Source organism: Argentina silus (assembly GCF_951799395.1).
Source record: "Argentina silus genome assembly, chromosome: 10".
NCBI classification, from domain to species: Eukaryota; Metazoa; Chordata; class Actinopteri; order Argentiniformes; family Argentinidae; genus Argentina; species Argentina silus.
This window is the reverse complement of record NC_139664.1, coordinates 8,479,340-8,492,863: the sequence shown is the minus strand read 5'-3', so window position 1 is coordinate 8,492,863 and position 13,524 is coordinate 8,479,340. Positions and strand designations below refer to the sequence as shown.

General features: G+C 45.4%; 2 protein-coding genes across 2 annotated transcripts; both read left to right on the top strand.

Moving 5' to 3' along the window:
* Positions 1 to 257: 257 nt before the first annotated feature.
* ntd5 (ntl-dependent gene 5) lies at positions 258 to 7,411 on the top strand. The gene is made up of 8 exons (XM_083679313.1): positions 258 to 332; positions 1,066 to 1,212; positions 1,721 to 1,912; positions 4,870 to 5,008; positions 5,439 to 5,515; positions 6,142 to 6,324; positions 6,483 to 6,680; positions 6,961 to 7,411. The coding sequence occupies exons 1-8, from the start codon at positions 266 to 268 to the stop codon at positions 7,041 to 7,043; spliced, it is 1,086 nt and encodes a 361-aa protein (XP_083535439.1). The 5' UTR covers positions 258 to 265; the 3' UTR covers positions 7,044 to 7,411.
* Positions 7,412 to 9,397: 1,986 nt separating this feature from the next.
* LOC310811193 (uncharacterized protein) lies at positions 9,398 to 13,437 on the top strand. The gene is made up of 2 exons (XM_083679285.1): positions 9,398 to 11,965; positions 12,363 to 13,437. The coding sequence occupies exons 1-2, from the start codon at positions 9,458 to 9,460 to the stop codon at positions 12,723 to 12,725; spliced, it is 2,871 nt and encodes a 956-aa protein (XP_083535411.1). The 5' UTR covers positions 9,398 to 9,457; the 3' UTR covers positions 12,726 to 13,437.
* The last annotated feature ends 87 nt before the right edge of the window (positions 13,438 to 13,524 follow it).

The following is a 13,524-nucleotide window of genomic DNA, read 5'->3' as shown; positions in this document are numbered from 1 at the left end:
TTATTGCAGCTGTTTGTTGTTTGTTTGCTGTGTGTGGGGGTGGGTTTGTGTGCCCCTGTCATTTCCCTGTTATATCAACAGAAATGGGTGAAAGGTCTCTCACAATGGAATTTTACCCAGTGTTCTAGGACTCAACACGAACCAGATGTGTGTTTCTGGGATGCGCCCTCCCTCTCCCCCCTGTCCCACCCTTTGTTCCCCTCTCCTCAAAATGTTCTGTGAGTGTTTCTCCCTCATTCATATCGGCTGAGGCCAGACTAGGAAGATGGACTGTGCTCTGCTGCTCCTGTCACTGTGGGCTCTGGTTGGCTCTGCATCCCTACAGGCTCCAGGTATGTTGGCCTTCAGGAGAGGTCAAATCACATGATTTTCAAGTTTGGAGACTTGAATTTTATTTGTATTATCTGTGCACTTGATTGAGTGTTTGTTGTTGTTGTTGTTTTCCTGTGTGGCTTGGTCTGACATGGATTTTGTTGGGTGTGTGTTTTCAGTGACACTCTGAATGTAAAGTGTGTGTGTTTGTGTGTGCTGGTGGGGGCGGGGGGTGCTGCATGTGTGTGTATGTACTGTATGCATGAGTATATGTCCATAATAGGGTATGTGTGTGTAGACTGGTCACACGTGCTAATGTCAGCATGAGAGCACACATGTTTCACATCTTATAGTGAGGGACCCCTTTCTCTCCCCTTTCTCTCCCCTTTCTCTCCCCTTTCTCTCCCCTTTCTCCCCCTCCTCCAGATGTGCTGTACATTTAGGGTGTGTCAGTGCTGGGCCACAGTACAGTACATGCTGTGTGGAGGGTGCATTTTTATGATGTGTTTTATGCTACACCGGAAAATGTAAATAAAAATGCATTGACTTAAACTTGATAACCAGGTTTTCTTTGGACTGATACCTGAAACCTAGTCAGTAGGTTTGACTGAACAGGGTAGGCCCTACATCTGATTCCCATCTCAATTCAATCTCTCCAAAGTGTCACATTCTCATCCCATATTTTCTGATTCCTAAAACATAAAGATTCAGGTTCAGATGTTCTTGTTGTCTCTCCACCTCTCTCTTTCCTAGAGGGGACATCAGATGAATGTCCAGAGAGACTACTGGGGAACGAGAGAAGGAGGACGTGTCCCAAACCCTGCAAACAGGACAATGACTGTGGCAACAAGCGCCAGTGTCTGTGTGACGGCCAGTGTGGTCTCAGCTGTGTGGCTCCAGGTATTTATTTATGTGTGTGTGTGTGTGTGTGCGTGCGTGCGTGCGTGCGTGTGCGTGTGTGTGTGTGTGTGTTTATGTGTGTGTGTCTTGTTAAGACTGACTGTCTGTGTGGGCTCAGCTGTGTGGTGCCGGGTACAAGGGATGTGTGTTTGGTGTGTGCGTGTGTGTGTGTGTGTGTGTTCCTCTTGGGACATTACCAAAGACTGCTGTGGCAGTAAATATGGTATGTTTTATTTACACAACACTACATAAGATGCATGATGTTGAAAAGAAACTATAAACAAAAGCATTTAATTATGTCCATGTGTTCCAGATGTAAGCATTTAGCATTTCCTAATGTTTCCCAACATCATGAGTGCCCTTCTAAATAGGCTCTTATGCTTGTTAGTCCAATTGTCCTGCTTAGTAACTATACTAGTAACACATTCAGAGTCATTGTACTGTTTTCAATCATCTTATCTTTTCATTCTCTCCTCCCATCCCTCTTTACCTTTCCTTCCTCCTCCAGGCCGTGCTTGTCCCTGGCCTCTGAGCCCCTCAAACAACTCCGTCGCTCGCCTCCTCTCTCCCACTCCCTCCTTCTCTGCCCTCCTCCAGGTGCGTTGTGACCCGGGCTTCAAGCTGCCCAATGGCCTGGATGCAGCCATCCGCCGTTGCCAAGGTGACCGACAATGGAGTGGGGACGACCCAATCTGCACAGGTGGGTCCAAGAGCAGAGAGCCAGAGTGCTCTGTGTGGAATTGACAGTTAGACAACAATGACTTGAGTTAGACAACAATCTTATCAGCAACAGACTAGACGAGAATTCCGACTAAACAGATAGAAAATAATGGAATGCATCTAGAACAACGTAAAACAATTTAAAAAGCACATTGAGTAGAACACTATCCTCTCCATACTCACTGTTTCTACGGGTTACAGCTTGTTCTGTCATTGTGTTAGTGTGTGTGTGTGTGTGTGTGTGTGTGTGTGTGTGTGTGTGTGTATGTGCGTGCGTGAAACTCAGGAATGAAGCTTTTGTGATGGTGTGATTGTTTTGGCAGCTTGTTTGTTTGCGTAGAGACTGAGACATTTTGCAACTGGGGTCCCATTTTCCTCATCTCCGTAGCAACTGGACAATCAGCTGTTGATAGCGGCTGCTATCAGAATGCGGTTGATTAGTTTATTGGAGTGTGTGTGCCAATGAGATGAATAAGCACTGTGCACTAATCCTATGTGTGTCTGTGTGTGTGTGTGTGTGTGTGTGTGTGTGTGTGTGTACAGTATGTGTATGTTTGTGCTCAGTGTACTTAGTGTATTCTATAGGATACGATTACATACTATCTGTGTATCTGTTTCCCAGTAATTCAGAGCATTTCACGCTGAGAAGCAGGCAGTAGGTAGGCTGTGTGAGTATGTGTGTGTAACCGTCCTGTACAATTGTGTATATGAGTGTGTTTGAGTTGGGCTCTTTCATGCTTATTGAGAGGTAGTAGGCGGTAGATCACTGTCAGAATGTCAAAGAGTTTGTGTGTGTGTGTGTGTGTGTGTGTGTGTGTGTGTGTGCGTGTGTGTGTGTGTGTTTGTGTGAGAGAGAGGGAGTGAGAGATAGAGAGAGTGAGAGAGAGAGATTTTGTGTATACATTGAATGTGTGTGTAGGCGGTGGATCACAGATAGAGTGTCAAGGAGCTGTGTGTGTGCTTCTGTGCGTGTGTGTGTGTGTGTGTGTGTGTGTGTGTGTGCGTCTGTGTGTGTGCGCGTCTGTGTGTGTGTGTGTGTGTGTGTGTGTGTGTGTGTGTGTGTGTGCGGCTATGTGTGTGTGGGCGACAGATCACAGTCAGAGTCAGAGAGCTCACTTGCTCATGCAGCTCCAGGCCTTTCTGTTCCCTCTTCTCCTCTCCTATGCTCTCCTCTCTCATCCTCTTTTCCTCTCATCCTCTTCTCCTCTCATCCTTTTCCATCTGAGGGGCCCCTGATAAGGTCTCTCCCCACAGAGAGAGCCAAGGACATGCAAGCAGCTCTGGGCTATTTAGTGTGTGTGTGTGTGTGTGTGTGTGTGTGTGTGTGTGTGTGTGTGTGTGTGTGTGTGTGTGTGTGTGTGTGTGTGTGTGTGCGTGTGTGCGTGTGTGTGTGTGTGTGCGTGTGTGTGTGCATGTGCTTGTGTATGTATGTGTTTGTGTGTGTGTGAGTGTGTGTGAGTGTGTGTGTGTGAGTGTGTGTGTGTGTGTGTGTGTGTGTGTGTGTGTGTGTGTGTGTGTGTGTGTGTGTGTGTGTGTGTGTGTGTGTGTGTGTGTATGGATCTAAGTTGGCCAGTAGAGGGTTGAGCTAAAACCAGGGGAGGGTGCTGTTGGCATCTGGTCTTCCAGGGACGTCTCTTTGCTTTCACTTTCACTGTCCGCTCTCCTCTTTCCCTTTAAGACACCTCACTCTCTTTCCCTTTAAGACACCTCACTCTCTTCACCTTTATGAGCCGTGGTACTCTGCTACCTGTCACGCATCAGTTTGTGTGGGTGTTGGAAGACTGGGGCACGCAGGGAACAGAGGGGCAGCTTTAAAACACTGAACCCAACTCCAGGCACTGCTTCCCCAGCTAAGCCCTCACTCAACCCACCCTCTTCTACTTATATATGTGTATGTGTCTATATTTCAAACACTCTTCTGAACCGACCCTGCTGTGTCTGTGAGTAAGATTTCCTACAGGCAAGAGCTCTTTCCACCTGCTTCCGTCATATCCAGCTACCCAACATCTCTCCTGATGAAACAGAGGTCACTTCAACCTCTCTCTGAAGCACCTCTCTTGATATTTATATTTTCCACGAATGAGAGGTATTCTTACTTCCAGGAATGAACATTGCCTGCGGTTACACAACCACAGCTGATGTCTCTCAGTATGAGAGAAAACATACAGTCCAGTACCAATTATCATGTATTTATCATTATATAATTAGCTATTTGGATTGTATTATTCAGTATACATATTTAGAGTTCAGTGTGTAGAGAGGATATTCATAAAAGACAATCCAAACAACACACATGACTAACACTTCAGATGGCTCATTTCGTTATTATTTGAAGCGTGGTGTTTGGTTCTAGGTTTGAGAATAGAATAGAATGGCATAGCCGGTAGCCAACTCTCTCCCTGACTACTTCCACCCTGACCTAGTGGCTGTAGGTAAAAGGGACAGCTGTCACACTGATGACTGTCACATGTGTCATCTCACCTCCTCGTCTCTCTGTGTTCTCTCTCTCAATCCCATTAAGTATATACTGAAAATACGTCAGCTGCATCAAATGTAGAACCTGTGTGTGTGTGTGTGTGTGTGTGTGTGTGTGTGTGTGTGTGTGTTCGTGTGGAAGCTGGCTGCTGCATGGCTGTGTTCTCTCTTTGAATTATATGTGACATAAACACCATTGGTGCACTGACAGCCGTGCCCTTAATAGGGTGTGTGTGTGTGTGTGTGTGTGTGTGTGTGTGTGTGTGTGTGTGTGTGTGTGTGTGTGAGAACAGGTCAACTCAGATGAAGAGCACATGAGAGAATGCACATATCCAGATGTTTCTCTAGATTTTCTGTCCTTTTTCATTTACCAAATGTGTGCTCCTCATGCTACCTTCCCCCCCCTATGTTCCATCCCCCTCTCCTCCCCATCTCTCCTCCCCTCCTCCCTCTCTTCCCTAGGAGCCCAGACGACTAGCCCCACAGTAGCCCCCACCTCCCCCCTGGTCTCCTGCCCTCTGCCAGAGGAGGTGGTCAACACCTTCAACATCGAGGGCAACGCTGCTGTAGAAACCTCCATTCTCTACAGCTGTTTGTCCGGGTGAGTGAGAGAGCGAGACAGAAAGGGAAAGAGAGAGAGAAATAGGATGGGAAAAAGGAAGGAGGGAGAGAGAGAGAGAGCGAGTGATTTCATTTGATTTATGAAACTGTGCTTCCAACATTACAGTGCTAACTAGGTCATTACATTACATGGTATTCTAATCTTGAATTGACTCACATATTCAGTGTGACATATCTAATGTATCAGATCCCAGTGCATATGTCAGATGGAATGATGCATTCAACATACAGACATTATGAAACTGAGACAAATGAAGGACATCTCACATCACGTCAGTGTTGAGGTGGCATACCAATGTCCTTCCAGTCAGTTAGTCACATAACCATGTGACTAACTCTCTCTCTCTCTCTCTCTCTCTCTCTCTCTCTCTCTCTCTCTCTCTCTCTCTCTCTCTTTCTGTCACAAACAGATCTGAGTTGGTGGGAAGCAGTGTAAATTTCTGTCATTTTAACCAAACCTGGCACTACCCTCACCCCATCTGTCAAAGTGAGTGTGTGTATTTCCTAACATGTAGTGTGTGTGTGTGTGTGTGTGTGTGTGTGTGTGTTTCAAGGATAGCTTTGTGAGAAGAGAGAGCATCAGAGCCAGAGAGTATGGGTGATGGTGTGTGGGTGGATGGAATGGTGCCTTTTGAGTGTGAGTGTGAGTGTGTGTGTGTGTGTGTGTGTGTGTGTGAGTGTGTGTGTGTGTGTGTGTGTGTGTGTGTGTGTGCATGTGTGTTTTGTGGAGGAGGCGGATATTGTACTCTTCACTTTCACATCATTCTACTTTGTCTGTGTGTGTGTGTGTGTGTGTGTGTGTGTGTGTGTGTGTGTGTGTGTGTGTGTGTGTGTGTGTGTGTTACCTCTAATGTAAGCTGCTCTGTTTTGTAGTACTCTACTGCCACCCTCTGGTTCAAACCGGTGCATGTAATAAGGCGAACATTCCACTAGTCTTGTCGTATCAGAAGGCAAAGAGGACCTATAGACATGAAGTCGTCTCTGACTCTATTGTCTAGCTGGTACACAAGTGCCTAGATGGTTGGGGCTAGGGTCTGTCATAATCAATCAAATTTACTCCAGTAAAAATAAATAAGGTGGATGAATAGTGTGTCCCTCTCTCCTGTGTGGCAGAGGTGTTTTGTGTGCCCCCTCGGGAGGTGGAGCAGGGCTATGTGGTGGCCGTCCATAAGGTAGAGTACGAAGTGGACTTTGACATCCACTACCTCTGCAAGAAGAACTTCTTATTGGACGGGCCCAACCGAATCACCTGTCTGTCAAGCGGCAGCTGGAGCGCCCCCCCCCCCTACTGCAGAGGTGAGATAAGCCTGTAGGGTAGCATTCAACCACTGTTGGTCTACATTTGACTTACCTGCTGAAACCTGACAAATATCAATTGTGAATGTTGTTTCTTTTCTCACTCCCCCTTTTCTCTTTTTTTTTTTTGTCCTACATCCTTTACTTTCTGCTCTCAGCACGCTGTCCAATCCCTGCAGAGCGGAGCCGTATTATCATTGGTGGGTTGAAGCGCTGGCCTTATGACATCACAGATGCGGTGGTTCCACATGGGGAGAAGGTGACGTTCTACTGCAAACACCCCAGTAAGCAGTGCAGCTTCACCTCAACCACGGCCTGCTTCGACGGGACGCTCAGCCCACCCCCCTGCTACCTAGGTGAGTCAGAGGAGACAGTCCTGCTAGATCCGGTTGGCTTTACACACACGACAGGGCTGACCCGAACCATACTGGACTGGTTCAGATATTTTCTTTTCACATTGTCCTTTCTAGCACTGATACAGCAACTATAGTGGATGCGTAACCAGGTTAGCACAGTATAGCTCAGCTCGGCTCAGTTGGGCTCTGCAGTGTAAATAGGGTATCAGACCATTTATAATATTTACAGCAAAGAGGTAACATCTCTCAATCTTTTTCATTTCCTCCTTCTTCCCTATAGAACCCACCTGGTTCCAGTACAAACTGTTCCCTCATCGGCTGGTGTCGGAACTCGAGGCCTGCGACCCAGATGACATAGAGTGATACCCCAACCTCATCCCATACTCTGTTGTGTATTGCTTTGCTTTGCTATCTTTCTTCTTGTACCAATAACACATATAGGCCTATTATCAATACATAGATGATGATACATGTAACAATACATGACAATACATGGATGTAGTTATACAGCTTCTAATGATATGTGTAGATCAAACGTTCACTTCCTGTTTGTTTTCTATGTGGCTATGTGTGACCCTGTGATATCTCACTGTGACCTCTTGGATTTCTCTAAAAGTGTTGTTGTTTGTTTTGTGTTACATATTTCATCCCCCTCCATCTTCTTTGTCATGTTGTTGACGCATCAGGCCTTGTGGCTTGTAAGCTCTATTGATGTGAATGTTTTGAAATAAAACAAGCTTAAATAATATGTGCTTTTGTCTTACTCTTTACCCATGTAATGATTTTGACGTTTCACAGAATTTAAATTAAACATACTCAAATGTCTCACAATCCATCACACACACCACACACACACACACACACACACACACACACACACACACACACACACACACACACACACACACACACACACACACACACACACTCTACATTTTTGCTGATTATTTCTCCCTAAGTCAAATTAAAATTCTATTGAGTGTAACCTAATAGCCTCATAGCCTGTCCTCCTACTGTTCAACTCAGCATAGATTCTAGTCGGACCCAGAAAGCTGCAACACCTTAACACATTCCCCCTCCCTCCCAGCTCTCGCAGCATCTCCCCTACGCTCATTCATATTTGGTCCTCCGGAAATATCCACAGCTCGGGTAAGCCAGTGCCTATGCACCGAGTGTCTCTTATGGGTGGAGTATGCAGTTTAAAATCCACTTTTAAATGTATCCACTGTATAAATGCATCCTACACCTGTTGTAATGACATGCGTTCGTAAAGAAATGGGAGGCGGTAATATAGACTACAATGCGCCGGTAAAGTTTCTGGCTTTCTAAGCCAGCTGTCGGGCTGCGCTCTCCCCGGCTCGAACCCTCGACTCTATAAAATGGCTGGTTGTAGGTCCGAGAGGGATGTCTATTATGGCAGAAATGTGACCATGATTCAAGCAAACGCTGCATCCTTTTCAAATGAGATATAATGTTAGTTTTTGTGCCGACACATTGTCCCAGGTTCGAGTCTTGTATACATTTATGCTCGCAACCCCATACAAATTGGTCATATTCGGACCTCGGACTGCGCGTAATGGCGTCCCCCGCGAACAGCGTCGCCTTTTATTCCAGCACAAATTCGGAAAAGGGTTCGAATTAAAGCACATATTAGTTTTGTTATGATGTTGACAAAAAACCTTTAACATACATTCACGAAAGTCGTTTATTTGTTTTACTATAGACGCATATCAAAAGCGAAACAGAATATCAGCTAGGGTTGGCCCGGAATAATATGATTTCGCTGACATCATGCCTCTCGAACCCTTCGCTGCAGACACTGGTGCGTTTATTCTGTGTCATTGGCGACTTTGATCAAGCAGATCAGATAGGCCATTGAGAAAATCAGGTTTATTACAATAAGAAATGTTAACCTACTACGTAATTTACATCGTTGTCTTAAAAATCATATATTTCTAATAATGATTAAGCGTATAATAATGACGTTCGTCATTAGTCGTTGTAGTCCTATATAGACTTAGATAATACTTCATGTCCCAACTTGAGTGAAATAGAACTGCATTAAATGATGATGATGATGATGATGATCATCATCATCCGAAGGTAGTAATGTGTTGATGATAGTATGAATCTAGTTATGATTATAATGAGGTAGGCTATAGTTTAACATTGACCTAAGAAATTAATAATAGTTTCAATCTATTTTAATAATTTAATTAATCACTTAATTAACAATAATAACATAATATTTTAAGATCTTGATTATTCAACAATTGAGCCTAATTCATCAACTACCTTAATTTAGCTGCTTTGTGTCTGATATCCATGGCAGGAGAGCATGTATTAATAGACTACCCAATAAAATCTAATAAAAAATCAATGGTTAATTTCTCTTGATGGTGAAGTTTTGGAATAAAGTTATTTAATGTATTACTGGTGTGTTTTGTTATTAATTGTAAGTACTAAGTACTTGTAATAACAAACACTGCTTATTACTCAGTGAGACCTAATGTTGTTACAAGAGTAATTACAGATTTACCACACAAGCATAAGAGCCACATAATGTAAAGTGTCCCGTTCAGCCTCACATATATTTTCATAATTTGTTGTGATTCTAAATAGTTTATTCTTATTTTACAGATGTATAGACATGTTCCAATATGAATTCTCTGTTGGCCATGGTCCTGACCAATGGTGGCTCAGATGACGGGAATAGTGGCCAGTCCTTGAAGAGATTAGGGACAGTGCCGGAGGAGATCCATGATGAGCCATTGGACATGACCCTGTCCCACCCTCCACCAGGTAACCTCGAATCATGCTCTCCCAAACGGATTCCCTTCAGGAGGACCATCCAATCAAATCATGGGAGAGAGCCTGAGGTTGATGGGACTTCAGAGCCAGTATCACAGGACACGGGTGAACCTGGTGGGTTCAACCAGCCAATCATAGTTGAGACTGGAGTGCATCAACCAGTCAGAGCCAAAACTGATGTGTCTGACTTGTGCAAAGGGGCAATCATAAAAACTACCAAAGACCCGCCTCACTCTGATTATACAGAGTGTTTATCAGGATCCCAACCAGTATCAACAGGTATCATTTCAAAAGGCCACGCCACAGGAATGCATATAGATAGGATTTCTATGGGCCTAATCTCAACCACAGTGACTGTTGATGAGGACATAGAAGCAGTGTGTGTTCAAGGAATTGAAGAACCGTTCCATAGGATGGAGACAGAAGAGAGGGATGAGAGAGGAGAAGAAGAGAGGGATACTTCTCTGAAAAATAATGATATTGCAAACACACACAGTCCCATTGTCTCTGATACGCCTCTCATCTCCAACACTGACACAGCCAAAACAGAGAGGGTAGGAGGGATGACGGAAGAAAAAGACAATAAAGGGAAAATAGAGGAGAGTTTGGTCCCTCTCCCTCTGCCTCCCAGTGTATGGCATCTCAGAGCTGAGAGAACAGGCCAGGAGACAGTCTGGCCCTGGAAAGCTGGTCAGGAGAGAAGAGAGGAGGAGGAAGGAGGAAAAGAGGAACAGGTAGAAGTGTTGGATCTGAGTTTGCCTAAGAAGAAACAGAGTGGCTCAAAGGAGAGGAGGTGTGGGCGTTTTATGGGCGACGCTGAGAGCTCACTGCTTATGGAGGTGGACGAGGTAGAGGGGGATGGAGATAGAGATATAGTAGAGGAAGATGATGGTGATGATGAAGAGGATTCTATATTGAGAATGGATGGTGCAGACACCTTTGAGGGTGCTCTCCTGTCTCCTTCCTTCTTCTCTACCTCAGTCTTCAGCTCATTTTCCTCTCTCGACTGTGACTCTGAAAACCTCCTCCTGATTGATGACCAGGGAATCCCCTACACACTCACCCCAGATGGACACAAAGTGCCCCAAATAGACTCTTCCAAATCACATGACCCTCCCTCGGACCGGCCAATGGTTCAGTCTAACTCGAAGGAGTTAGAAGAAGATGGGGTGTCTCATATTACTACATTGGGACACACACACGTCAGCCAAAGCTTAGTAAACACTCCATACACGCACAATGTGATATCTGAAAACCCCTCTGCTGCTTCTTCTACCAAACCATCACAGAACACAGAGCTCTTAAAGAATACTGGTCTCTTGAAGAATGTGGAACTCTTAAAGAATACAGAACCCCCTAAGGTTCTAGAACCAGATGTGAAAGCTATCAATGGGGCTTGTGCTGTTGTCTCCCAGGTTTCTGGGTCTGCTACTCCCATCCAGATCCTGACTAACCCCTCCACTAACACTCCCATCCTCCTCCTCCCATCCTCCTCCTCCAAGCTCCCCTCTACCTCCCAGTCCAAGCCTGAGGTTAACCCCAGCCTTCTGACCTACTCTCTCCCCCTCTCACTCACCCAAAACTCATCCGTCACCTCCAGGCCAGTGTTCCTCCTTCTCTCCACCCTCCCCTCTTCCTCCGGTCAGTCCTTCTCTACCTCCTCTCCCATTGCTGTCATTAACCCCTCTACAGGTCGGATCTCCCAAATCACTGCTTCCTCATCCTCGGTTGGTCTTTCCCTGTCGTCTGGTCAGATTAACACATTAGGGTCCTCCCTGTCTTCCAATCACCCTCACCCTGTCATTAGATTGACTCCTAATAACCCCCCTATTATCCTATCAGGAGTGAATAATGGCTCTAACCCGCCCACCATACTGACCTCTCCCTCTGTGCCCTCTCCCACTCCCACCAAGCATGCTGTTGCTAAGTCTGAAACAGCTACACTCAGCTCAGCTTCCCACAGTCAGACTGACCCAAACCCCTCTGACCCCAACCCTGATCTTGTCACACTATCTACAGACCAAACCCAAACGGAACACACTCAACCATCCTTTGTCAAAAAAACATCATCCCCTCCACTTCCACACCCACAATCCCCTTCTCTGACCTTTGACCCCTCGGATCAGCCCAGCCCCGGGGCAGCCGCCCAATCCCCTTCCCCAGAGTCTGAGCCCACTTCTCATAACCTGGGTTTAGAACCTCTCCCACTGGACGACCATCTATACTTCTCCTCCACCGCCCCTCCCTCCCCTCCTCTGGCACCCATCAGCAACCCTGGGGACCTGGACCCTCTGGACCCCCTCTCCCCGGCCTCTTCGCCCTCGGGCCCCCGCAGAGTGCTGTACTGCCCACTGTGCTCGAGGGTCTTCTACTACCTCTCCGACCTGGAGCGCCACTCCATCACCCACTCCCAGAGCAAACCCCACGTCTGCCAGCAGTGTGGCAAGGCTTTCAAACGTTCCAGCCACCTGCAGGTGATCTCAGCTATATTGTACATGCATGGTTTGATTGTGGTATGGTGGTTTCGTGTTATAACACTTCAATCTATTTAGATGTTTTCCGATAGGGGTTTTAATGCATGTTACATGTTTTTGTGTGTGTTTTGTGTTGTGTCCATGGATTTCAGTAGCCTGGGCACCAGTTTGTTTCTGCTTCAACCAACTCCACTCAAGTCAATGTGATCAAGCACAAACAGACTAGTATCCAGGCCTTGGTTCTGATGTCTCAGTTGATTTATTAAGCATGGTGGTGCTTGCAACTTCAGAGTTGTGAGTTCTGATTCCCACTTTGTCCACACACTGAATACACAGTAGGCCTATGTGTTAAATGTCCATAACAATGATTATTAAGTTGAGTCTTGTCCTTGAACAGAGACACAAGCACATCCACACAGGCCAGAGGAACTTTGTGTGCCCGATCTGTGCCAAGCGCTTCAGGGAAGCTGGCGAGCTGCAGCGCCACCAGCGGGTACACACCGGGGAGAAGCCCTACCAGTGCCAACTGTGCCACACACGCTTTGCCGAGCGCAACACACTCCGCCGACACACAAAGCGCAAACATCCCTACCACCAAGCAGCTATGGACATGCTGAGTGAGAGAAGTGGGGGAGGAGGAGGAGGGGAAGGAGAGGGAGGAGGAGGAGGAGGAGGAATAGGGGATGAGGAGGAGAGCGCAGAGTGGTACAGCTCCACTGTGTCCAACATGGACAACTCTGACACTGATACAGAATCATAAATCGTCAACTCTCAAGTTATATTCAAGTTATACTCTCAAATTAGAACACTACTGTGCTACATAGTTACATTTATTTATCCTGAATGTATGTATTTTGCATTCTGTTTGATGGTCCAAAAATGCAGTCACTGACAGTCATTCCCCATGTTATATTCCTTGCATTTTCCCATCATCCACAAGTATAAAATGGGCAATTACTGTATGAAAATACCATGTTCTTGAAGGCAAAAATGCATATAAATAGGTCACTCTTTGACATTTTCCGAAACAAAATAATTCAATTGCACTGCTGAAGTCTACGGTGATGTTATTACACTAAGTGCTATCTGTTCATCAGCGTTCTTGCCCTCTTTCTTAAAGGATTGTTTTACACTGTTTTTATATTGGATATCTGAGTGGACTGAGAACTTGCTTTTCTTCTATTCTGAGAGCAGCACTTATTATTAGGTGATGTCACCTAGCTTTCTTAATGTCAAAGACACTGTGAGTCATTTGCACTTTTGATTTTGAATTGAGATTTGAAATTATTTTTATGTTGTGATCTCAAATGATACTTTCCTCTACTTATGCCTTCAAAACAAGGTGGTTTGATCTATTTAATCTATAGAATAGTAGAATAGAATTTTGACCAAAAGTCCTGTGTTGATTGCAGCATAGACACCCAATTGAAAGGGTTTGATCAATGCTAACCATGTTAACTTATTTAAATAAACTTCACTGTATATATACTTTGTGTGTGTGTCTATACAGTATTACAATTCTCAGTTGTAGAGCCTTGTAGACTCTCCTTGCAGATGTT